Source organism: Heliangelus exortis, chromosome 13 (genome assembly GCF_036169615.1).
Source record: "Heliangelus exortis chromosome 13, bHelExo1.hap1, whole genome shotgun sequence".
NCBI lineage: Eukaryota > Metazoa > Chordata > Aves > Apodiformes > Trochilidae > Heliangelus > Heliangelus exortis.
In genome coordinates this window covers 229652-255284 of record NC_092434.1, presented here as the reverse complement: position 1 = coordinate 255284, position 25633 = coordinate 229652, and the positions used below count along the sequence as shown (strand labels likewise).

Below are 25633 nucleotides of genomic sequence, written 5' to 3'. Positions count from 1 at the left end.
TCCAGAGGACTTTTGCACCCTGTACAAACTGCTGCCCATCTCCCAGGGCATCTTTGCCCTCAGCAGTGCAGGGCTCCAGGCCTCCAGCCCCGCACTTGTGGACCAAGGGGAGTGGCAGCCCTGGGGTGAGCTAAGGGCCCCCTGGGAACAGGGTCAGCAGCCCTGTTCCTGTAAAACAGCCTGGTGAAATGCTGAGGTAATCCTGCTCTGTGGGGTGGAATGCCAGAGGCTGCAGCAGGAACGCTCCCTCAGGTCAAGCCTGTTGCTCAAGAAAGGCCAGAGATAACTAACTGCAGGGTGTCCAGGGGCAAAGTGACAGCCATGGCCCCAGAGACAAAATCCATGGTCTCCAGCAGCCTGAAGGAGCAGGGTACCTCCAAAACATGTGACAGGACATAACCACCATCCATCTCCAAACGTCTCCATACTGGCAAGAAGGGAAGGAAATAGTGCCCAGCACCTTGGTGGGGCCCAGCCTCAGGCAGAGGTCTCTGCAAGCATAGCCCTGGCAGCTTCAAGTGGATCCATCCCAGAGTCTCCCTAACCCCAGGGGTGTCCCCAGAGCAGCACACAGGACTGGGTGAGACAAATATTTATTGACACTCAGGCAGGATCCAGATACACAACAACATGACCCACAAGAAATCCAAAATCCAGCCCTGGGCAGCAGCACCAATGGTGTCCTTGCCTGCTCCCTACAAGCACAGCCTCAGCTTCACCCATCACCAACCCTTCTCAGGGCTGGGACCAGGACCTTGGCCCAGCCCCAGCCTGCCCAGACCCATTCCCATTTAGCCACAGCTACTCCTGCCTAGAACTGATCTCTGCAGTGTGTCAGGACCGGTGATCCGCTCCAACCGCCTCCATGACGTTCCTGAAGCCCTGCTCCCTGCCAGGGATGGTGTGTCAGGGCTGTGCTGGCCCCGCACTGCCACTGCTCCCTCACCAGCACATGGCCACCCAGGGCCACCCTGGCTCACCTCAGCAGCTCCTCCAGCTCCCGCTTCACAGCCCCCACCACCGGTGGCCCATGGTACACCAAAGCCGTGTACATCTGCACCAGTGAGGCTCCAGCACGGATCTTCTCCAGGGCATGGCGGCCGCTGCTCACACCCCCCACCCCGATGATGGGCACCTGGCCTGTGGGGCCTGAGGGTCAGGGTGGCTCGGAGGACACCGGTGCGCCCCAGCCCTGCTGTGCCCCTACCTCTGGTGAGAGCGTACATCTCCCTGATGGTCTGCGTGGAGAGCTCCCGCAGTGGCTTCCCACTGAGGCCCCCGGGCTCCGAGCGCTGTGGGCTCTGCAGGCTGCTGGGACGGCTCACTGTGGTGTTGCTGATTATCAGCCCATCCACACTGAGCTGAGAGGGGCAGTGGCATGAGGAAAGCTGCCCCAGAAGCCCCCCACTCTCATCCCCAGGCTGCCTTAGCAAACGTCTCAGCAATATAATGGTGACAAACCAGCTGTTCCTCACTGCCTGGACTTTCCCCAAGGTCCGGGTGACACGCACAGTCTCCCACAGACTCAGAGCTACCCAGGACACTGTCCCTATGGCAGCCAGAGAGCTGCAGGTCCATCTGTCCCTTCAGAGAGCTGACTTGCCAGGAGCACAGCAGTCCTGACTCACACTGTGCGGGCACCTCACTGCCTCCTGTTCCCCTCCTCACCTCACAGACGACGCTGGCGATGTCCTGCTTGTCCTGCGCCGTGAGGTCAGGGGCAATCTTCACCAGTACAGCCGGCTTGCGCTCACAGGGCAGCGCGTCCCGCTCTGCCAGCACCTGCGGGGACACAGAGCAGTGTGTGCTGGGGGAACCCCTCCTGTCCTGCACTGGGACATGCCTGTGCCCACCGCGGGGCAGCAGGGGGTCAGGCCACCCTGTGGCACGGCCTGGGGCACAAAACCCACGTGGGACACTAGTGACTCCCTGAAGCTGGGGCTTGCAGCCCCTCACAGGAGCAGAGCAGAGGGCAGTGCCCCCGACCACATGCCTTTTGATGACGCACAGCTTCATCCTGTGAACTCCACAGCAGCAGCCAACCAGGGGGCATCTTGGTGGCTCTGCACATCACAACAGGGAGCTATGGCGCTCCTCCCTGCACTGGGCAGCCCACTGGATGGAGCAGAGCAGGTGCTGCCAGGGGACAGGACACAGTGTTGCAGGGGTGGTCCAGGCTGTCCATGAAGGTCACCTACCTTGGTCAGCAGGTCCTGCAGCTCTGCCTTGCCCTGCAAGTCCCGCAGCCCTGGGGTGTTTGGGCTGGATATGTTCACAACCAGGTAGTCAGCCAAAGGGCCCAGAGTCCGGACCCCGGCCACGTAGTCAGCTGCAGCATCCGTAGAGCTCTTGTTCTTGCCCAGGTTGACTCCAAGGGGCATCCCCACTGGAACACAGAAATGGCTGAACCAGGGCAGCAGGGACAACCACCACCTGGGGGGCCAGAGCACATGACAAGGGAGGCACAGGACCAGCTAAAACCAGGATGGGGATATGCAGCCCATGTGTTTCACAGAGGTGGGCCTAAGGCTGTCCTGCAATCCCACCACTGCCCCAGCACCATGGCCTCCAGCCTGGCTGCCCAGTGGGGTCTGCCCTCAGAAACCATGCAGCTGTGGCCCTTTTTGACGAGTCTGAGCTGACATGTCCTGCCCAACACATTAAGCAGAGCCTCTACTGCACAGAAAATTGCAGGAGAAAGGTGCCTGGTCACAGTCCCAAGGGGGAGAGGCTGCACTTCCAAGAAGGTTCCTGCTGTCTGAGAATACCTTGTTCTGCCTGGACACTCATGTTATACACCTTGTCTGACCTACAACTCCAAGAGCAAAGACTGTAAACTTGTCTCACCACCAGTGAGCTTGAGCTGTGCCTCCCGCCGGGCCCGCAGCCTCCGTTCCACTGCAGCGTGGCCATGGCTGTTGAACCCAAACCTGCAGGTGCAGATGATGCTTAGGGCTGGGCTGCTGCCCACGAGCCCTGAGTGGGCCATAGGAAAAACATGAGGGAGATGGATGCTCTCTGCAGCTCTGCTCAACACATCCAACGTGAGAGCCACCACAGCAGAAACCACGAAGCTGGGACCCCTGAGATTAACACCCATGGGACCCTGCAAAGCAGCTGCCCTCAGATCTCACCTGTTAATGACGGCCTCATCCTCCGTCAGACGGAAGACCCTGGGTCGGGGGTTTCCCTCCTGGGGCTGGGGTGTGACCGTCCCAACCTCCACAAAGCCAAACCCCATCTTGTACAGCCCATCCACAGCCTCACCCTGCTTGTCGAAGCCGGCTGCCAGCCCCACCGGATTGCAGAACCGCTGCCCGAGGACTCGCACCTCCTGCAGGGCAGGGGCTGGTGACATAGCAGGAGGGACGGAGCCCACCAGCAGCCTCAGCCGGGGCCGGGCTCTACAACCCCCTACCACCCCTCTATCCGCAGGGTGCCTGCCCGGGGGATTCTGCACTGGCAGAGCTCATCACCCCCATGGAGAGGGGCGACGAGGCTGGGGTCACTCTGCCATCCCCCACCTCTCCCAGCCCTGCTGGCAGCCCCCCAGGCCATCACCTCCCCTCCGCCCCCCCCAGTCCGTACCAGTGCAGGTCCGTCGGGCGGGTGGGTGGGCAGCAGCCCCAGGGCGGCGGCGCGCAGGGCCAGACCATGGGCGGCCTCGGGGGGAAGGGCGCGGAGCGCGGGCATCAAGGCCGCCGCGTACAGCCGGTCCGGGCCCGCCGCCAGCCCCGAGCCCAGCAGCAGCCCGCAGCCTCCCAGCGCCAGCGCCCCCAACCGCCCCTGAGCGGGCAGGTCAGCAGCGAGTCCGCACCAGTATTCCCTTAATCCGCACCGACACCCCCGATCCCGCACCAGTATCCCCTTAATCCGCACTGGCACCCGTTATCCCGCACCGGCATCCCTTATGGCGCACCGGCACCTCCATCCCCCGCCGCCACCCCTTATCCTGCACCGATACCCCTTATCCCGCCACCCCACCCCATCCCATCCCATCCTATTCCCATCCCATTCCCATTCCCATCCCATTCCCATTCCCATCCCATTCCCATTCCCATCCCATTCCCATCCCATCCTATTCCCATCCCATTCCATTCCCATCCTATCCCATTCCCATCCCATCCCATTTCCTTCCCATCCCGTCCCCATTCCCATCCTCCAGCCGCTCACACGCAGCCTGCCCGCCATCTGCTCAGCCCGACACGCGCCACCGCCCTTCCGGGAGCTCGGCCCGATGATTGGCGGAGCCAGCGCCCTCCCAGCCAATGGGGGAAGCAGCAGAGCTCTGGGCGGGGCCAGTGGCAGGGAGTGTGACTTACGGAGAAATCGCGCCCTGAGCCCGCCCCACGGGCAGAGTGACAACAGACCCAGGAACACGGAGAAGGCGGCGGGTGAGAGTCCCGGCCTTTATTGGAACTGACCCTTGAGGTACAAATCAACCAAAAACTCCGAAGGCCAGTGTACAGACAGGCCGCATTGAGCCCCTCCTCAGCCCCTGCAAGAGCATAGGTCGGGGGAGACCCGTCCCCTCACTTTCTCTACACCCTCAGTGCCTGGTGACACAGCCCTGGCTGCACCCAGCACCCCCCAAGCGTGTTCAGGGGGAACGGGAGAGCAGTCCTCCTGGGCACACGGAGCAGAGCTCAGGAACACGGGAGCTGCAGAGGACACCAGCTTCCACAGCACACCACAGCCAGACACAGCCCTGCCCACCCCACACCTCTCCCCTATGCACCAACTTGTTAGACACCTCACCAAAGGAACTCATGACCCCCCCAAGACACCGGACATCAAGCAGAGAGCATTGCTTTTGGGCAATGCTGACCTTGAGATCTCCAGGGAAGAGAATGCCCTGACCTGTCCAGCCTTCACCTCCCTGCTCCATGGGAATCAGTCAGGAGCAGCACCAGAGTGTAAGGAACAGATTTCCAGCCACCTAGAGTGTGAGAAGGGCTGCTCCCCCTCCCTGCTCCAGCCTCACAAGATTCCCCAAACTTCCCTGCCCGAAGAGACCAAAATGGGGAAAGTGAGAGGATTTGGTTTAAGTACAGCAGGAAGAGAGCTCAAAAAGAAGAGCGTGATCAGTTGAGGTTAATAGAGGAAACCAATTTCAAGAAAAGTCTTTCAGAGAGAAGCAGCTGTTGCAGCTCCTGCCCCTCACACTGGGAGTTACAGCCCAGGCAGTTTTATGTTTTCTTCTTTAGCTCCTCAAATCTCCGAGAAAGATCATCAAAGTCAATGTCCTCAGAGGCAGAGGAGTGGGCACCAGCAGACGCTGCTGGGAGTGTGTCTGGCACGGATGGCAATTCAGGCAGCACAAAGTTATCCAAGGCATCAGGAGCTGCAGCTTTTGGTTTAGAAGAAGAAGCTTCAGGCTTAGGCCCAGGCCCTGTTTCAAATAAGAGAAATATCATTTCACCATCATCACACTCTGGTCAGGCCAAGCAGAGCCACATAGAAGAAAGGCCATTCTAACAAAGAGCACCATCTATCTTCTGAGCAGAACCATTGGACACACCTCAAACTCCACAAAGACCCCATGGAGAAAACCACAAGGTTTCCGGTTCATATAGCTTTAAGCTGCTGACCTCATGCTATGGCTGCACTGACAGCAGGAGGAGAGCCCCCTCCCTGGGACACTGGGATGCCCAGCACATCCCCACCACCCCGGGCTCCAGTCCCTCTGGACACACTCACCAGCTGCAGGTGCAGAGGTGTCCTTCTCAGCATTAGGCTCCTCAATCTGGAAAAGACTCAGGGTTACCTCAGCCAGCTCCTGCCAGGCACAGCATCACACCAGTGCTGCCCACGGCCACTGCAGCCACCCAGAGCAGTGCACACCCCCAGGAGAACCTGCCTCTCTTCACAGGAAAAGGAGGCAGTGCCTCGACTTTCCTCTTCCTTCCCATCAATCAAAGCAGCTTCACCAGCCACATTCTGGATCTGGATGACCAGAGCACACCCACGATCAGGGCTGTAAGATTCATCAGATGCAAGTGGGAGGCTGCCCTCTTCCTCCAGGTATTCACAACTACTGCTCCCCTCCTTCCACATGCAGCAGGCAGGTCCTTGTCACCAGTGGAAAGGTAGGAAGTAACCAATCTCAGGCCTTCTCTTGCCTTGTGTTTGGCTACACTCACCCCTAACTCAGGATACTGCAAGAACCATGTCAATGAAACTGAGGCATGACCATGAACTGCAGCAGCAGAAACACAGACAAGCACAGAAAGAGGAGACTCCAGCCTCTCCTCAGTCTGGAAAGGGAAGAGCGTTCAAAAATACATCATCTGGGCTAGCCAATGATTTTAACCAGGCTACCTATGAATTAATTTGAAAGCCTCAATCAAACAGACTGAAGGCCTGTTCACATTGACCCCCTTCACACTGCAAAAAAACCCCACCAGAATTTGTGGATCCTCCTGGTGAACTTTTACTGCATTTTAACAATGCAGTAAAACAGAGCTTGGCTTTCCTTTGCAGCCAGAGCACAGCTAAACAAGGAACTCCTCTTCACAACTCATGGTGATTTAGCTCAGGCACTTACAGACTCATATGTTGGTGGGTTTGCTGGAATTGGTGGTGGATGGATGTTAGGGAAAGGCTGGTAGGTCCCCCCTGGCAGCCCATTGAAGTTCTCCTGTAGAAAGAGATCAGAGTCATGCAGGCAGAGCAACAATGGGACACAACACACCTACAGTTGCTACAGGAATCAGAGACAGCAGCAGTCCAAGATAAATGCAGGCAAGTGTCCAACCTGATATAGTTTACGCTTACCAGGAAAAGATTCTCAAGTATGAGGTAGCTTAAGTCACCTAGAGCAACCAGACAGGACTGTGGGTTATTCTGAAGAACCAGCATGACTACAGACTCCAACATTCAAAGCATCAGAAGTACCAGGACAAACAGGGTAATACCCTGCTTGAAGCATGCTGGAGCTTTTTGACTCCCATGCAGTATTACAGAACAGGAAGGAGGCCTCTGGCTCACTCCAGGATTCGTATTACCCTTACCTCAAAGACCCAGACTTGGCACAAGTCCTCAGCATACTTACACCTGGGCATTCAGCCAGCTGATGATATTTGGCCCAGATTTTGCACAAAAACCACTGCAGCACTGCTGGGGCCATATCAAGACTCCAAGCCAGCTCACTGACCTGCTACCCTCCAGTCTAAACGGATCCTGTCACGAATTCAGAGAACCCTGATCTTCCCAGCTTTTACCTTCCACCCTCACAACAAATCACTTCCACTGGCCCATGGCTTGTTCCCTTCCCCTGGCAGGGCACTTCCATATTCCTCTGTGCTGTTCCCACCCTATTTCCTTGACTGACTCTTGGCACACTCCCAGCTTAGCAACTTCAAAGTGCAGCTCCAACCCCCTACTCAACAACCTGACAGTCAGATGGCTGCCTCAGGAGCCAAGTCTGGACTCCTCTGCTCCCCAGAGGCAGAGGAATGGCTGGAGAACAAGAGTAGGAACCTCCACAGCTAAGCAGTGACATGAAGCTCCAGCTGCACTGCCAGCTATCCCCTGCCCACACAGTCCCACAGTAGAGTCCTGTCATATCCAGCCCTGGGCATAGACACCTGCCCAGCAGCAGGCACAGGGCTGAGCACCACAGACAGAGTCTCCCACAGAAAAAGGGAATGTTCAAAGCAGGCACCTACCGGTCCCTTAGGAGGTGGGTAGGAGAAGGGTGGAGTTGGTGTTGGCATGGGCATGGGCATCATCACTGGCATGGGGACCAGTCCTTCATGGGGAACCATTGGAGCTGTAAATCCACCACCACCTCCTCCAGTGCCACCCTTCTTTACATCATCTGTGAATCCCACATCAATCAGAACTGCCTCTTCACCTGCAGGGGCTTCAGCCTGGAGAGAGTGGAAGAATTCTGCTCAGCAACTCACTCTGTCATGTCCCAGCCCTCTGAAGAGATGGAAAAGCCTCAGATGCAGCATTAAGGGACAACACAACACAGACAGAACAGGCAGCAGATACACAGCTATGTGGGAGTCAGAAAGGGAACCAGGCTACAGCACGACTGACCACAGCCCCACGCTGCACACTGGGGCGAGGGGCAGGGGTCATGCTGTGCTAGGGCTGTTGAGAAGACACCAAAGCAAAGTTCACTGCAAACACCACTCTGTGCAGTGCTTATGGGACATTTCATCCCCTGGCACACAGAAGGGAGCTGCAGACTTGTGGATGCCTCACTCACCATCACCACTGAGTCAGGCTCATAGGGCACATTGTAGTTCTTGGCAATCTCAATCAGGTATCTCTCCACCAGGATCTTGGGTGGTGCCTCCACACTGAGCTTGTGCATCAGCTGGAATACAAGGGTCAGAGAGGCTCAGCAGGGCCAAGGCAGCATGGCACAGCAGATCTGCCCTAGCCCCAGACCCCCCAGCCCTGGGGCCCTTCTCCCCGTGTGACACTACTACACCAGAACTGCTCACAACCACAGGCCATGTTCTGCTCCACTCCATCCACAGCCAGCACAGCCAGGCCCCCCTGCTGGAACCCCAGCACTGTGCTCCAATGCAAGCAGGCTTTGGCAGCACTTCTGGCCCACCCTGCTCTGCAGTGAGACACGGGCATCAGCCAGTGCTGCCCTGCCAGATTCACCATCCCACCCGTTACCCGGTCATTGACTGTCCCGATCTGGTTTGTCCGGCATAGCTTCCCATACTCCTTGCTGTACTTGGCACACAGCTGGTCAGCAACCTGCAGCAGAAGAGAGACTTTGGGAACAGGCACCCACAGGCTGTGCCCCCCACATCTGCCGTAGCCCCTACACTGCTGCCTACCTCCCCCCCAGATCACCCTCATTTCTGCCAGAAGTGCCCCAGCTGAGCAGCCTGAGCCACCCCTGATGCTGCTGGGACACCCGCGCTGGGTTCCATCTGCAGAGCCCACGAACACACGTCCTCTGCCTTAGGGACACAGTGTCCAGAACAAAGGCTGCCACCAGCCTCTGCCAGCATCACCCCCACCCTGCACATCCTTCAAACAACCCTACTCACAATCTTCAACTCGGCCACCTCTGACTGCAGCCGTGGTGCAGCCCATATCAGTGTAGATACTGCTTCTGCCAGGCCAGAGTCCAGCTCCCTGAGGACAACAAAGGAAAATGTCATCTCCACCATAAGCATCTCCTCTCTGCTACCCTCAATCTGCTTCAACATGTTCATCTTCCATTCTGGGTTCCAAAGACTTCCCTGCCTAGGGAAGAAAAGCTCCCTGGAGGCCCTAGGACACACAGACTAACAGGTGCCCTTCTACACTGCAGGCCTGTCCCTCCCTAGTTTTCCCCCTGAGCCTGGACCCTCTCCCACAGCACACCCTCCATGCCCGAGCTTACTTCATGGACTGAATCAAGCCAAAGCGGGCCAGCAGCAGGTCACAGTACAGCTCCAGGATCTCCATGGCCTCCACAAGGTAGTCTTCACGGATTATGTGCTCCACACGAATCCTGGCACGCTCATCTTTCCCAGCTGCCAGGTAATCTGCAATCTCCTTCCTTGCCTTCTGGGCCAACTCAGCTACAGCACAAATCCCCAGGGACAGTCACTGTGCTGGCAGGGACTGCTGCCCCCACACCCACCCATAGCCCCATCACACACAGTGCTCTCTCCTTCACCAAGCCTTTGCAGTGCAGGACACTGAGCTGTGGCAGTGGATCCCTTGCATCAAGGTCCTTGCACAGTAACTCATGGGAAAAAAGAGAGTGGGCTTTCAGCTGAGAGAAGCACTTCTACACCTTCAGCTCTCCTGCAGGGTCACCAGAACCATGGATCTTGTCTGTGTCTGGGCAGGGCAGTACAGCACAGGGGGGAAGAGCTTCCCACAGCACTCAGAAAGTTCTCCACTACACTGTAGGTGCAGGAGGCACATGGAAAGCCTGAGGACAAACTGGCATGTCCCTCCTCCACAGCTACCACCCCACTGAGGCCATGTTGTGGCCAGCCTGCTTCTCTGGGTTCTTGCACACTGGGGCAGATTGCTGGGCCTGGATCCAACAGGGAAAATAAAAAGGCTACTCCTTGTCAGCCCATGAAAGTACTCTGGCTTCAGAAAAATTTTCACGTCCCTTGAGCCCACAAAGCATCTTGGGTCACACCTGCCTCCTCAAATACTCACTCTTCTTTTTCTCCAGCAGTTTGAGGCGGTTGATGACAAGGCGCAGGTTTACTCGCAAGCGCTCAGCCTTGAACCCAGAGCCCAGCATGATCAACCCCTTCTGTGGGACAAGGGGGAAAGTCATTGGAACCAGCAGCTGCTGGTCATGCCAGAAGACCACTAGCCACTGTTTCCCTTGGGGAAAAAAAACACTTTTTTTCAAACAAACATGTATAGGCCTGCTATTCCTGAACCTGGTTACTTCCCAATGACCGGACCTGCAGCACTCATCTATCAGCAGTGCTCCAGGGTAGTGTGACTGTACCTCAGTTCAGTCAGCTGGGTCTACTGAGATGGTTCCATTCAGCCTTAGGTTTCTAAGAAGCCCAAGCAGAAGAAAACATTCAGATTTAACAATAAATATCACAGCTGCTGGAAGATGCACCTTTATCCCCTCACTTGGGAAGGGGAGGGAAGCAAAACAATGCCTCAAGCATCCACCTGCAACAACTATCACACAGCCAAATCGTCTCTCTGTTCCTGCATTGACAAACCCACATTTTTAAAGAAAGACAAAAGTGCAAGAATCAAGATAAACACTACCCTATTAGAGCTGCACAATTAACCTAAGGACTATACAAACTAAGGTTGTAGCAGCTGTGGCATCAGAAGGGAAAAGTCATCATTCCATATTCCCCACACTTCCTGCTCACTGAACAGATGCTCTGGCACTTTTCCAGCATTTCATGAGCCTGTTCCACTCACTAGTCCTACAAAGAACTAACTAAGAAAATGCTTTATTACAGCATTTTGTTATGCCGGGAACTGTTCATCAAAATATCCTTACTTAAGAGCTACCACATGGAGAGACCTTGGCTTGTACCTGAAGGACACACCAGAGTAGGCACAAAATGCTGTCACTATCCATAAGCATAACCAGTAGTTTATAAAAGATTTATCGCTATCCAGAATACATCCGATTTAATTAGCTCATCTATTCATACATCAATGGAGTTATTTCAATGAAGTTCCGAACCAGCCAAGTGCAAAAAGCACTGCTATATAAATATATGCTTGATTTAAGTCTGATGCCAGAAAAAGTAAGTTTTGCCCTCCATAACCGGAATGTACTCCTAGAAAATGAAAATAGCTTTACAGTGCAGCAAGAAGTAGTCTCAGCACGTGTAGCAACGTCGCTGTAAAAACACCTATTAAACAACTATTACGATTAACAGCCTGATTCATTAGATTAGTTCAGAACAGCCATTCCGCAGCAGCCAGATCACCAGGCAACCCTCCTGCTACCAACTGAAAGTTCTGCAGCCCCCACAGACTGATCTACTTTTCATTCCCTACACCTCGCCCAGCCTGCTGCACTGCCTAGACGGGCGCTGCCCTCCCCGGCGGCCGGGCGGCCCGACAGCCCTCGCTGGGGCGGGTTCCAGGATGTTACCCAGCTTGCGGACTTGTCCCATAGTTACCCCGTGGCCGGGGATAGCCCAGAGAAACACGCGGGAGCGCCGACGTTAGCTTCACCGGCCTGGGTGCACCCCGACAGAGCTCGGAGACCCACCCTGCCCCCTCTCCGTACCCCCGCAGCTGCCCCCAGCCAGGCAGCGCTCAGGAAACGCCCCGCCCGCCTCAGACCTGCCCTCAGCCCGGCCCACGGGCACCCTAAGACAGACACCCCTCACCACCGGAACCTTCCCGGCCACCGAGCTCCCCCATAAGCCCGGGCCCGGACGCCGCCGCTCCACTCACCGACGCCTCCACGTACTTCCCAGCCACCCAAAATGGCGGTACCCGAGCCACAGCACCTCAACCAAGCGGAAGGACCCACGGAGCCGGCACTCCCCACGCCCAACGTGGGTGGCGGCTGAGCTTCCGTGGCTGCGGCAAGGCTGCACGGTTCTCCTGGTGCACCGGAACAGCAACGGTCCGAAGGGAAGCGGCGGCTGCATACGAGCAGAGAGAGGGGCGCTGAGGGACTACATGAGCCAGCGGAGGGATCCTGTGCGTGAAAACATTCGTGGTACGTCCGTAGAGCCCGCCGGGTCCCGCCCCCCCCCCCCGGCGCGGCGGTTCCGGCGTTCCGCCCGCCGCCCCTGCCGCCAGTCCCGCCTCCACCGGGGACGGAGCTTCTAGCTGAAGGCGGTGTCCCGGGCCACGGGGAGAAGGGTTTCCGTTTCTCTGAGGGTCAGGTGACGGTGGCGTTCTCCGTGAGAGAAGGTCGGGCCGGGGCTGGGCTCGGTGACCGTGGTTGCCGTCTCGCCGCCGCCGCGATTCTCCGGGGCGGGGCGGCCCCCAGGGTAAGTGGCTCGGCGGCACTGCCCGGCGGCGGTGCCCGGCGACGGTGCCTGCAGGCCCTGCGGAGACGGTGGGTTACGGGGTGGCGGTGGCCGGCGGGCGGGGAGCGGTACACAGGTTCCGCTCCGCCATGCGGGAGGGCTCATTTCTGAACGCGTGCATGAGTTCCTAATGCACGTGCCGGCTTTTAAATTAACAGTAAAACGGCGATTTTTGACCTTGCAGGGTAGGCGAGGTTCTGGTGAGCTCGGGCGGCACAGGAGCAGCCGCTTCCCGACCCGGGTAGCTGCCGGCGGAGGGGCCGTGGCTCGGTGCCGTTCCCGGGCTGCCCACCGGGGTACGCGGGACCCGCAGCCGCACGAATGCCCCGCCCGGGGCGGCCCGTCGCTGCTGGCTGGGGCGATCCTATGGAGAACAGGTGAGAGGCTCCAAGAAATGACAACTGAGCAGGGAGCCTGCGGACGACGGCTTTGACAGACAGCAGGGCGCTGCTCCCGGGGCCGTGCCGGTGGTGCCGATGGTGCCCGCGCTCGCGCCCGCGCCGCGCGCTCTGGCGGCGGCGCCATCTTGCCCGTCTGTCTGTCTGTCGGCCCTTTGTCTGTCTGCGGCTCCCCGGCGCCTGCAGCGGGACCGGGTAAAGCGGGCTGGGGCTGGGGCTGGGGCTGGGGCCGGGGCCGCGGCCGCCCGCCTGAGGGGCGGCAGTCCGTCAGGGGCCGGGCCGCGCCGCGCTGTCGGTGTGTCTGTCCGGGCTGTCGGGCTCGGTCGTCTGCCGGCATCCTCGGGAGCCCGGGCTGGGTTCGTGTCTCCGTCCGTCCGTCCGTCCGTCCGCCCGCCAGGAGAGCGGGGTTTGTGTGTCTGTCCGCTTGCGGGCTGGATCCCTCTTGCCGCCTCCGTGAGCAGGGACTGTCGGCTAGATCCCTCTGAGGAGGATGATGGGATCCCTGTGTCCCTCTGTCTGAGACAGGTGATGGGATCTCTGCGTCCATCTGTCTGAGAAGGATGATGGGATCCTTTTTTTCGTCTGTCTTGGGAGGAATGGCTCCTCATTTTGTCTTGCCTGTCTGTGGGGGGACTGTTGTAATTGATTCCTTCCTCTGCCAGTCTGAGGATAAGGAGTTGATATCCCCACTTGTGAGGGGCAAGGTGGGGTACTGATTGTCTCTCCTCATGTGTCCCTCATCTGTGTGTCACTGTCCCTGCCTGCCCAGGGGCCCTGACAGCAGAGGAGCTGCAGATCTGAGGTTCATCCCTATGAGGATCAGAACCTGTCCCTGTCCCAGAGCTGGCCATGTGGTCTCATCACAGCTGCTGCTGTGCCTGGAGCTGTGACTGCAGGGTGGTCAGTTCCCTCTTTGCCCCAGCTGGGCAACTGCACAGCCATCCAGGCATGGTGGGGACTCGTGTCCCCATGGTCCCCATCTCAGAGGGCCAGGGCAGGATCTGCAGGTTTGATCAGGCTCTATCAGCCATGGGGATGGGCAGGAGGGAGAAGGATGTTTGGACTGAGACTGCTGTCACTCTTGCAGTGAGACACTTCAGTTTTAGTATGCTGGGGATAGAATTGCTTACGACTTCTCTTGAAAACTGTATGGGACTGACCACATGCAGAGGTTTTTGAAACGGCTGTGGATCATGTTGGGTATGAAGATGGCTGTGGTGATGCAGAATGAGCCCTGTAGGGAGAGGGGTGGGAATGACCCCGAGACAGCCAGCAATATTAGACTAGAACCTCAGGAGGTTCCAGGGGCATGTGTGACAGGCTCTTCTCTCTTTAGGTGAGCCCTCTGTGGAGGGAACCAACACACCTGCCAGGTCAGGGAAACATGTCCCGTCGGAAACAGACCACTCCTAACAAAGTTCACTGTGAGTATTCTGTTACATGGCTCTCTTGGGATCCTTGGTGCAGCGGCATTGCTGTGGAGTGAGGCGGGGAGGAGGGGAAAGGTACAGTTTGTGGGGAATGGTGGTTATTCATGTTTAGTCTTAGGGGCTGTAAGAAGAGAAACTGAGCTCTGTGCATCAGGAGAGCTGGCTGTGTCCTGGCATGGCAGGACAGGGATAGGCTTGAACAAACACCTAATGCTCTGAAGGTAGGTGTGTGTGTAAAGGGCCTGTAGCTGTGCTTTGCCTTCACACTGTCACAAGCGCAAGTTAGTATACTTGCTCTGGCCTGTCTTGGGTAGCAAAGGAGGTTCTAGGTGAAGTGGTTTGAGTATGTGGCTGAAAGCCAGGAACTCGTCGGTCCTGCTCGTTGCCCTACCACAGACTTAACTCACTGGCCTTGGACATGTTACTTAAACTCACTGTACCTCAATTTCCTATTAGATATTCTAAGTAAAGCCACTTGCTCTTTCCTCACAGGGAATGGGTAGTGGCCAAGTAATTTACTGGGCAGGCAGGTGCTATCTGTCAGTCAGGCTTGAGCTGTGCTGATAGGACACACCTCTGCATTCTCAAGACCCTGGCATTTTTTTGGAAGTGCAAGGGCCGAAGGTGCTGTACATCAGTGTGTCTTGTGGGCAGGCTGCAACGAGATGTTATGGAGCTGGGAAACGTGGATGTTTGGCTGCAGAGGGGAAGCTACACATGCACAGCCTTTATTTGACTGGTTGCAGCAGAGAGAGGTCTGGGGGGACTGAAGCTACACCTTTGCACATACCCAGCTTTGTGGGTGGAGAATTTGTGGTGTGGAATTTGGGCTAGAATGAGAACAAATTTTCAGTTCTGTAGATGGGAAGCAATGCTGTAGGTCCTGCTAAGCTGTGGTAGCTGTTAGGAGTATGGGACAGAGCTGAACACTGCAGTCCTAACAGTGCCTGGCTGTGCTGATGCTTCTCTGCTGGCTTGCATGCCTCTGTGTTTCTCTGTGCTGCTTTTTGTGTGGGTATGGTGACGGGAATCTGCACACTCTTCTCTGTGCTGGAGGAAAATACCTTGTGGTACAGCCTAACACTGCACACTGGGGGAGCGTACTGGGGAGAACTGCCTGTCTGGGGCTTGAAAGCCCTGTGGCTGCTGGGTGTGGTCTTGGGAGAGCTGGCAAAGCTGCCCACAGTGGCCAGCAAACCAGTCTTGAGGCATGGCTTTTGGCATCTGCACTGGCTTGTGCTCTCCAATTCCTGCTTCTGGGTGCTGGGTGTAGCAGTGGGCAGAGTGTACCTCTGAATTACCTGGCAGTATTTGCATGATGCTGGAATTGTCTTCCTTACAGCAATTTGACATGTCCTGTGTTTTGTCCTGCAATGCTAGGAACATGTCTTGTGTCCACACACATTTGCTTCTGGGAGGGCCCAGATATCCCTGTTGCTGTTTAGGTCAGGCTCATGAAAGGCATACACTTGTGCTGCCTCCCTGGTGCGGAGTCATCATCTCTCAGGGGTGTAAAGCAGGGGGTACAGCAGCTCTAATGGTGCAGGTAGAGTGTCCATGGTGTTTAGGTGGGCTTATTTCTGCACTTCACTGCTTAAGAGTTATGTTCTTCAGAAACTTGTACTATTGTATGCAAAACTATACATATTTTGGAGTTTAGTTGTGTGTTATTTTCGCAGTAAGCATTGCCTTTTAATCTGCAGTACAAGTGATTGTATCTCCAGTTTTGGTGTCAGGGGATGCTTTCTGACAAACATGCTACCAGTGGGCACGAGGTTGAGGTTATGGCAACTGGTGTGCCATAGAGAGGAGTTCTGGGACCTTCTTACCTCCTTTTCATGTGGTACATTGATACAGAGCAACTATTCAACAGGAGCCATCAGGAGCAGCAAGTAGGACCATAAGAAAACAAAGGGAGTAAAGGATACAAGAAACATGTCAATGGTGACGTCTCCACCTTGGGATGGAAAATCTTGTCTGTCTTATGATGAACACCACCAAATCGTTGGGACTTCTCTGTCTACCTAGCCTGCTGTATATCTGGAGGGCCCAGAAATGCCATGCAGTGCACTGACGAGGATAATCGGAGAGAGCATCAGCTCCAAGAACTGGGTGAGCCAGCAGAATGAGGAGTCAGGCTGAGACATAGACACGTTTCTGAGACTTCTTCACAGGGACTGAAGTGGTTGGGAGGAGAGGAATAAAAGGGACAGCAGGTATGCAGCTTTTTACGCAGTTGTCTGATGCTGGGTTCTGATTTGGCAGGCTGCGGGGCTGTGGAAGTGCTTTTTGGATTTGCATAAATACTACTGTGAATATCTAACGGGGCAGATTCGAGGGAGGACAGTGCCTACTTCTTTCTTGCATGTCCACTCCATGTTATCTTACCTCTTGTATTCACTAGGGCAGGTGACAGCTGCAGATCTCTTCTCCCTGGCTTGCTTGGTGCCACCTCTTTCCAGGGTTACTTTCCAGGCTTAGCATGGTTCTCATCTAACCTTGCTGTTGCAACAATGTGTTTGCTGTCCTCAGCTTAGCACAGAACTACTTCTTTTGGCATGCAGAGCGGCTGACTGGGAAGTTGTATGGTTACAAGTCAAAACAGTTTTAAATGGAAGTTGATGTGTATGAACATTCAAAATAATACAGAATCAATAATAAAATTTACTTATAATCACCAAAGTTTCATTCCACACGACAGCCAGTCCTTCTACAGTTTTAATTGTAGTCGTTTCCCCTTTGATAGGGCTGCAGTACATAATTGGCTCTTTATAATTTGATTCTGTTTTGCCACAGGGTGCATGAAAAGCATTTACACCTGACAAAGTGGTAACAAATAAAACTGTAATACTGGAATATACTTACTGTGTTGACTATTTCAGGTTGAATTGAAAAATACAACACTGTCATGTTGCTCCTGCAGAGATATCTTAATTGTTTCATTTACATCTTTATTTTCTCCCAGACTTTGAAGTATGGAAATATAAAAGTTCTCTAAACAATTAATCTCAACTTGCCTTCAAGCAAGCCCATCCGCCACTGCACTGTCACTTCGTCCATTACAGGCTGCTCACTGCTCCTGTGCTTGCCAAAAATCTGCTGCAGGTGTTTGCATGGACTTTTATTTTCTCTGCCTCCTGTCCTGTGAGCTGCTTTTCTTTGTGTTGCTGGTGCACCTCTGCAAGTGATGCGTATTTTAGAAATCCTGAGAACAGCTTCCATTAGTCAAATTAATTCCTACTTCTTAGCTCTGTTTATCAGGGCCCCAATATCACACTAATCCTCTGTTTTCTTCTCCCTCCCTCTGACACACACACACACACACACACACACACACACACACACACACACACACACACACACACACGTTCTCTGCTCTTCAGTGTTCCTTGAATTCTTCTGTCTATAATATTCCCAGTTTGAAGAGAAAGTATCTTGCTAGAAATCACACCCAGCATTCAAAACCAAGCAGAAATGTTACTTGCATCAAAATCCTTGGTTCTTAAAGGGCACTGTGGGCTGCCGTTGTTAACTTTCAATTGTGTTGTTTTTCATTTCAGTAACCACTACAGCAGTGTGGACAACCCAGAATAGCCATGGGGCAGGTGGAATAGATCCACAGTGGTGGAAAGACTTGCAAAATTCAGGTCCAGGAAAGGAACACAGAGAAGACCTACATGGACAGGGATGTACATCAACATTTAAGTTGACGTACAAGGAGGGAATAAAGTGGCTCATCTTTGAGAGACCTTTCTCTTTAGGAAGACAGGGGAATAATGCAGTTTCTTCTGGTTTTGTTTGGTGGATTTAGGGGCTGTTTTTTTGTGTGTGTGTTTATTTTCCAGAACACCTGAGAGTTACCCTGCATTCACACAGTTCAAGAAGGGAAGGGTTCAGGAAAAAAAATCCTTTCTGGCTACCAAGGCTACCACCAGATCCCACCTAGCAGTCATAACTGCCCCTGTTGCACAGTCCCACAGGGCTGCCCCACACCTCCACAGCTGCTCATCCCACTCACGTACAGGATTATGGAGGGGAGAACTGGAATGTAAAGTAGAGGCATTTGTACCATCTTTCACTGTCCTGCATCTCCAGAGTTTGTAAAACACAGTGACTTGTCTTGGCATTGTGGTCAGCCTGCAGCCCTTTTTGTATTTAATAAAGGAACTTCTGGAGAAGAGTCTGTGAATTCAATACTGAGCATAACATCATTTACTGATAGCAGTGATCCTGAAGCTGCTGCCTTTCTTGCTCCCTTTGCTAATGAATGGAGGTGAATTCAGAGTCGGGTGGGAGTATAAGTGTCTGTATGTGAGCATATGTGTGCAGAAACAGTACAAGTATAACCCTGTACCTATAAAACTTAAAGCTCTAAACCTTCATCAAAGTAGGACTTAGTCCATCGGTAGGTGAACAGGACACTTCCCTCACTTCTTTCGGAGACAAAAATAGTTTAATACATAATAATTTATTTACATGCTAAAGATGGTATTTTAAAAAGCAAGATGTCTGCTCAAAGCACTGGTGTGGTTAGCAGTTTGCATTTCTGGCTGTAAGCTGATAGTTCTCTGCCCTACATCAGTGCTAACTCAGTTCTGGTGTGTTGCACAGAGAGGCCACTGGCAGTGACCACTCTTAGTTGTGATTAATGCCAGCATTACTGATAGAGGGAGTTCCCTCCTCAGTCATTTTCATGTAAAGATCACAGCTTTTAAAATCCCACAGGCTGTCTGCATGGAAACATAAGCTGTCTGTGAAGGGAAAAGGGGGGGAAGCAAACACCTAACTGCTTCCACTAGCAGTGGTGTTTGGGAATCCTACATTGTAACTGTCACAGGTACCATGACTCACACCGTAGTTTTACATCTGTCCCATGTTCTGCAGGTTTTCTCATTTCACCATGCTTTGCCTTGCAATGCTTTTCTGGTCTCTGGGCTTTTTTTGCTAGTGTGGGGGTATCTGCTGCTTGGAGAGGCACTGTAATTCTGTAGTGTCTGCTGTTTGTACACTCTGTGTCTCAGTCCCAGCAACATGGGGTTGTGGTCCAGACATAAAAGCAGCACTCCAGGTCATGAACATCCTTCAGAGCTGGGATGGCTTCTGATGGGAGTATGTGTGTCACAGCAATCAGGATGATATCTGCTGCTTTCAGTGACAAATAGAATTAGAGTGCTCCTCAGCATCTCTCTTCAGCCCACATGGATTGTGTTCTAGAGCCTTCTCTGCAGAAACCTTTTCTCATGTTTCTGAAACAGAATGACAAATGCCTTCAAGTGCTTTAGGAATCCTTCACGGGTATGTTGAGAACTAAAATTCCTCTACAACATTCTCCCACATGAGACTTCTGAAGGTCTTTGAAATCTTCCATATATTACTGCTTTTTAAAGCAGTGCGAGGAATTTAGAGGTAAGCACCGGAAAGGCAGTGAGAGTACAAGTCTGAGACAAAGCTGTCTGAAAGGTTTAGCAGGTGGGAATGTACCTGTAGCAGGACTGGTGCTCTCAGTGGGTCAGGAATTCAGTTCCTTGGTTATACTGATGCCAGTTGTGGCCCTATTCTAAAAGGTACAATTTTGTTTTGAAAGTTTTTGTTTGATATGATGTGTCTTAGTATTTTTGTGTCTATGCTTCGAATGGTTCTTGAGAACTTAAAAATCAGTTGATAAATTTAATCCTAAAGCCATCCAGCTGGCAACTGTAGCATCATGCCCCCGGTGCTTCCAGCTTTTCCACTGAGAGAGGCAAATTGCAACTACACCTGGAACAGAGTAATTCATTTGATTTGATAAGAAAATTAAGGTTACCTTGTGTTGCTATTCTTCAAACCCAAAAGTTCTTAGCAGGGATTGCTGTAAATCATCTGATTTCTTTCAGATGAGCACAAATGATTGCCTTCTTCCAATGTGCTTGCCTTCTGTTGAGTTGAGATACTGGTGATCAGTGTCTCTCAATAAACCATACTGAAAGCTATCCTAAGCAAGCTTCTCAGCTTTTGGGTTCATTCCCTTAGTTTTCTGTTTTAAGCATATGGAAGTGTCAGGAAGATTTATTTTAGCCAAGAGCCACTCCTGAGCAAGGCAAAGTAGTGAAGCAAGTTACCTTTCACGTAAGCAGGAGAGCACTACCTCTGAGCACAAACACCTTCTTGATGGGCAGCTTGTCCTCAGTCCTGCAGGGACAGGAGGTGGTGACAGAGAATGCCAAAGACAACCCCTGGCTTGAGCATCCTTCAAGATAGAGCAGATGCGGTGCCAGGCACTAAGGGAGATACCATTTTTGTGCAAGTTGCCTGCTAAAGCAGGGAATAGGACTTCATGATTTAGAAGAGTAATATAGAACTGTGCCTGGTTTGGGATGCTGTGACAGTCCCTCCGGTGGCTTCCCCTCCTCCCAGAGCCTTGCTGTAGCTCTGTTGGCAGATAGGTTGGTAGCAGAGAAAGACTCCTGTCTACGTATGGCAGATATATGGTTACTTAAATGCTTTCCAAGAGGTAATGCCAGAGCTTCTGCATAGTGCAGGTGAGCAGCCCCACACTGGTTGGTTTTGGCAAGCCTTGGTGGTGAAAGCAATGGAGTGGCACCAGTCTGACTCTTTGTCCTTGTGACTGCCAGGGGAGCAAGTCTTTGCAGGGCTGGAGGAGCAAGCCCGCCAAGCCATGATGAAAAACAACTTCCCTGGAGCTTTTGGGGACCAAAGGCCAGCCATACATCCACTGCAAGATCCCGACTCCAGCAGCAGTGAGTTCTGCCCCTTCCAGTAATGGCAAAGTAGTGGGCTGGGGAGACTGACAGGGGGTGAGGTGAGGTGCTGAGGTGCTGCACAGCTTGTGGGAGTCCATCAAGGACCATCTTACCCATCCCCTCCTTCGGCCTAGCCCTTGGCTCCTTTGCAGGACTTGGTGTTAGCAAATAGCAAGAGCAGGGCTGCTTCCTGAGGGAAGGCAAGCCCAGAGCCAAGGGCCACCACAACACAGACTAGGCAACCACCCTGCCACCGGGGTGCAGTCCCAGCTTACCAGAGGAGGCTGGCAACAGCAGTGGGGCCTACTGGTGATTGTCAAGCAAGGCAGGGTGACAGCCTAGGTGCAGGAACAGAGCACTTCAGTTCCTGGAGTGCCCCAGCTGGAGTTTAAATGGAGCCCCGGGTCAGAGGGGGTGGGTAGAGGCCCCAGGACAGATAAGGTCTATATGTGCCTGCTGGGTTCTGGCACTTGGAATAACTGCTCTTCACATTCCAGGTGGCAGTGACGATGAGGAAACCACCCAGGATGAAGTTTCTTCCCACACATCTGAGGAGGATGGCTCAATGGTGAAAGTGAAGAAGGAACTGGAGAATGCAGAACAGCCTGGGGCTGGAGCCCCAATGACCAGAGAAAACGAGGCAAGTGTGTACTGGCTCTGCACTCACCTTCTCCTTGCAGGGAGAGAGGAGGACACTTACTGTCTAAGCACCTTCTCTCCCCACCATGGTTTGTTTGGTTTCTTATCTTTTTCTCCCTCCCACTTCCTTCAAACAACATCTCCAGACAGGAGGAAAGGGTGTGAAGAGCTCTCAGGCTGCCTGGAACAGGAGCTAGCAAGCACGAATTGCCATTTTCTTGTCTGGCTGAGCTGGCTGTGCAGCCTGTCCCCTTCCTTAAGTTCTTTCTCACTGACTACCCTTCCCTCCTGCTATGGAGCAACCCTTGCCTGCCAGAGCCACTGAGGTGGCCAGGGCTGGGTGTGAGTGGAGGCCATGAGACCTCTTCTTCCCAAGACAGCAGGAATTTTGCTCAGAGGCCATGTAAAGGACGTTTTGGACTGTGAGAACACAAACCAGCCCTGGCAGGACTGTGCACAGGACACTTGGTCTGCTCAAGGCCTGTGTGCACTGGTGAACAAATATCAAGGGAGGGTGGGATGGGGGGGCGGCGGCCAGGGGATCTGTGTGCCTCACACAAAGGGGCTTTTCCTCCTTGTAGGTCCCTGAGAGTTTGAATGCTGAGCCTGTGCTGGGGCTGTCACAGTGCCCCCTCTGCCAGCTGGAGTGTGGAAGCAGAGAACAGGTCATTGCTCATGTGTACCAGGTAGGGGATGGGTCCAACCTGTCTGACATCTCTGGCCTTAATCCCCAAGCCCAGAAACAACCCAAAGTACAGAGTAGTTTTGCTCTGGTCTGTGCAGTCACAGAACTGATTTTCTACCTACTGTGTGACTGAAGTTTACGTCAGTAAACTGTGGCCAGAGGGTGACCTGGACAAAGAATCGGCAAGATACCACTCCGCAGATCTGGACAAGATGACTGTCCCAAGTCAGTCTCCACAAGCAGTTGCAGTCTAAGACCTGGCAGTTCCTTCAGATAAAGCATGTAAACAACTTCTCCATCATTCAGTGAGATAAGAAACCCTCCTCCTAAGGACTTGGCTCCTTATTGTTTACCTTTACCACAGTTCCTATCTATGAAAACAGCTGTTCTTCCTTTGAAATTATTCCAGTACTGCAGGAAATCTGTGCTGGAATATCACAGGTTTTGTTGTTAGTACTCTCTTCACAGCACATCAAAGTCTATAAAAGAAGGAATGAAGAAGAACTGAATTGGCCACTTACTTGCACTGTCTGTCTCCATCTAAGCACTTCCTCACCAGCATCCTGCCTACTCTTAGTCCAGCCATCCTTTGCCCAACCACAGCAGCTCCTCAGATGCATTTCCCAAAACAAGGGTCAGGTCTTACGATCCAAGTTATTTGGCATTAACTGTTTCTTGTGCATTAAAGTGGAGCTGTAAAAAGGTTTCCTCCTTGCTGTTTGACACATGACAAGCCCAGATATTTTGAACTTGGTCTAGAAGTTGTCAAGACAGATGTGTAGTGGTAAAGTGTTCCCACTCCAAGGCTTGCTGGATCTGTTGAGCACGCCTCAGACTCGGCAGGGAACCGGACAATTTCTGACTGATAACCATGGGACTGTTTTGCAGCACACTGCAGCTGTGGTGAGCGCCAAGAGCTACGTGTGTCCTGTATGTGGCAGAGCCCTCAGCTCACCAGGATCCCTTGGGCGACACCTTCTGATCCACTCAGAGGACCAGCTGTCAAACTGTGCAGTCTGTGGAGCACGCTTCACCAGCCATGCCACATTCAGCAGGTCAGGGTCACCATAGCTGGTGAGTGGTCTAGGGTACCTATGTTAAGATTAGGTAGGTTGCCTCAAATGACACAGTAGTCAAGGCTCTGGACCCAGTAAGGCCTCTGAGGGAGAGTTGTGAACACTACCAGTGAGTGAGATTCCCTCCATTCCTTCCTGCCTGCAGCTCTACCTCACCTGCAAAGACCTCCAAGGTCCAAGGGTGTTCCTTAGCTCTTAAGAACTGGAACTGTGCAGAAAGAACTGGTGTCTCCAGTCCCTGGGGAGCAATCAACTGCTTCCCATGCCCAGCAGTCCATCAGAGTGGGTCTGTACTGTCAAGGCAGGTCCATCATTTCCAGAGCAACACTACAGGCAGAAACCAAAATTCTTCTTGTTTGTGTCCTGCCTGGTACAAGATAATCCACAAAGTAGTGGAAGAGGGCTAAACAGATAAATCCAGAGCTGGGGAGGAGCAGCTTGCTGGCCAGTTCCTGATTTGGGTCTCTTCCAACCCTGAGACTGCTCTGGGCTAACCCACTGCCAACCCCTAGTATGATGTTGCTTCATTTTAGATATTCAGACACGTCTGTAGCAAGGATGGTTCAGCAGAGGCCTCTGTTGTTGGTGCAGTGGGCACATAGAATCATTAAGGCTGGAAAAGACCTTCAGAATGATGGAGTCCTCCAGGCATTTTGGGAGGGGACTCTTTCATCAGCACCAAGTATCTGACTGCCCTCTCTGCTTTGCAGTGAGAAGCTGCCCGAGGTGCTCAGCGCCGATCGCCTGCCAACACCACCGAGTCAGGGCCCCTCGGGCCTGGAGGAGAAGGACGTTTCCTTTCACAGCCCCGTGTACCCTGCAGGCATCCTCCTGGTGTGCAACAACTGCGCTGCCTACCGCAAGCTGCTGGAGGCCCAGGCCCCCGGCATGCGCAAGTGGGCTCTGCGGCGGCAGAACGAACCCCTGGAGGTGCGGCTGCAGCGTCTGGAGCGGGAGCGCACGGCCAAAAAGAGCCGTCGGGACAACGAGACGCCTGAGGAGCGCGAGGTGAGGCGCATGCGGGACCGAGAAGCCAAGCGCCTGCAGCGCATGCAGGAGACAGACGAGCAGCGGGCGCGGCGGCTGCAGAGGGACCGGGAGGCGATGAGGCTGAAGCGTGCCAATGAGACGCCGGAGAAGCGCCAGGCCCGGCTGATCCGAGAACGCGAAGCCAAGCGGCTCAAGCGGCGCCTGGAGAAAATGGACATGATGCTCCGTGCCCAGTTTGGTCAGGACCCCTCTGCCATGGCCGCTTTGGCAGCTGAAATGAACTTTTTCCCGCTGCCAGTGAGCAACGTGGAGCTTGAGAGCCAGCTGCTAGGCAAAGTGACCTTTGAGGAGCAGAGCAACAATGCACTGCATTAAGACACAGCCACAGACTGTGCCACCTCTGCTGTCCCTGCCACAGGTGCACCATGGGCTTCCACATTCACGAGGCTGGTGTGGGTCCCTGTCTGACTCCCCCTGAAAGATGGTTCTGGTTTGCTCCTGAACACAGGAGGGTAACAGAGCTGAGAGATGGCTGTAAATGTAGCCATAGTGGGAGCAGATTCTGAGGGTACAGTCTGCTCTGGGGGCCAAGGCATGGCCTGTTAACAGAGGGAAAATAAATGAATGCTCACATTTATTTAGTCCCCTTCTTTGGTGCTTCTGCCTTGTACCCTTGCCCTATAGATGGGTTTGAGCTGCTGCAGTTCAACTGCAAGTGCAGGCCAACCACACGGGAAAGGGATCTTGTGTACTGCAACAGTAATTATGTAGCTGAGGACTTTGATAGTTCCCAACTCCTGGGGTAAATCCCTTGCAGTTTGTGCCCATAAAAAAGAAGCAAAGGGGGATGTTGTCTCCCTGGAAATGGCTGTGCACACCCATTATCTTAACACTATCATTATGTGCTTATTTGCAGTAGCAGCCATGGGAAAACTAGAGGAAACTGAGTTCCTGTTCTAAGATACCACATATAAACACTAAGAGAAAGGCTGACTGAGGTAAGCAAACAGCAAACAAGTTTGCTGCTTTACTTACAAGTTAATTTTAACTTGAACAGCATTTCAGGTTTGCAAGCAAAGGAGTTGGGTGAGTGGTAAACAGGGTCGCTCAGCTCTCTGGTGCTTTCTCCTTTATTCAGCACTGCAGTACTGTGCTCAGCTGTGGGCTTCCAAGAACAGACCTACTGGAGAGTGTCCAGCAAA

General features: G+C 53.6%; 3 protein-coding genes across 8 annotated transcripts; 1 reads left to right on the top strand and 2 right to left on the bottom strand.

Moving 5' to 3' along the window:
• Window positions 1-577: 577 nt before the first annotated feature.
• On the bottom strand, window positions 578-4231 carry DHODH (dihydroorotate dehydrogenase (quinone)). 2 transcript variants are annotated; one of them, XM_071756526.1, is made up of 9 exons: window positions 4174-4231; window positions 3589-3786; window positions 3135-3334; window positions 2848-2930; window positions 2199-2386; window positions 1669-1782; window positions 1208-1361; window positions 981-1149; window positions 578-889 (listed from the first exon to the last, which is right to left on the bottom strand). In XM_071756526.1, exons 1-9 carry the CDS (start codon window positions 4189-4191, stop codon window positions 835-837), a joined length of 1179 nt encoding a protein of 392 aa, XP_071612627.1. In that variant the 5' UTR covers window positions 4192-4231; the 3' UTR covers window positions 578-834. The 2 variants fall into 2 exon arrangements, with proteins under 2 accessions (XP_071612627.1, XP_071612628.1); XM_071756527.1 differs by having other exon boundaries at window positions 981-1140.
• Window positions 4232-4377: 146 nt separating this feature from the next.
• Window positions 4378-12162, bottom strand: IST1 (IST1 factor associated with ESCRT-III). 3 transcript variants are annotated; one of them, XM_071756529.1, is made up of 10 exons: window positions 11829-12159; window positions 10147-10246; window positions 9368-9548; window positions 9030-9117; window positions 8647-8730; window positions 8222-8332; window positions 7671-7874; window positions 6548-6640; window positions 5701-5746; window positions 4378-5392 (listed from the first exon to the last, which is right to left on the bottom strand). In XM_071756529.1, exons 2-10 carry the CDS (start codon window positions 10232-10234, stop codon window positions 5190-5192), a joined length of 1098 nt encoding a protein of 365 aa, XP_071612630.1. In that variant the 5' UTR covers window positions 10235-10246; window positions 11829-12159; the 3' UTR covers window positions 4378-5189. The 3 variants fall into 3 exon arrangements, with proteins under 3 accessions (XP_071612630.1, XP_071612629.1, XP_071612631.1); XM_071756528.1 differs by having other exon boundaries at window positions 11887-12159; XM_071756530.1 differs by lacking the exon at window positions 7671-7874 and having other exon boundaries at window positions 11887-12162.
• A 33-nt stretch (window positions 12163-12195) lies between these two features.
• ZNF821 (zinc finger protein 821) lies at window positions 12196-25068 on the top strand. 3 transcript variants are annotated; one of them, XM_071756524.1, is made up of 9 exons: window positions 12196-12434; window positions 12658-12850; window positions 14208-14295; window positions 16330-16517; window positions 20913-21038; window positions 21539-21681; window positions 22262-22366; window positions 23254-23420; window positions 24152-25068. In XM_071756524.1, exons 5-9 carry the CDS (start codon window positions 20957-20959, stop codon window positions 24804-24806), a joined length of 1152 nt encoding a protein of 383 aa, XP_071612625.1. In that variant the 5' UTR covers window positions 12196-12434; window positions 12658-12850; window positions 14208-14295; window positions 16330-16517; window positions 20913-20956; the 3' UTR covers window positions 24807-25068. The 3 variants fall into 3 exon arrangements, with proteins under 3 accessions (XP_071612625.1, XP_071612624.1, XP_071612623.1); XM_071756523.1 differs by lacking the exon at window positions 16330-16517 and having other exon boundaries at window positions 12198-12434; XM_071756522.1 differs by lacking the exons at window positions 12196-12434; window positions 12658-12850 and adding an exon at window positions 12954-13066 and having other exon boundaries at window positions 16330-16413.
• Window positions 25069-25633: the final 565 nt, after the last annotated feature.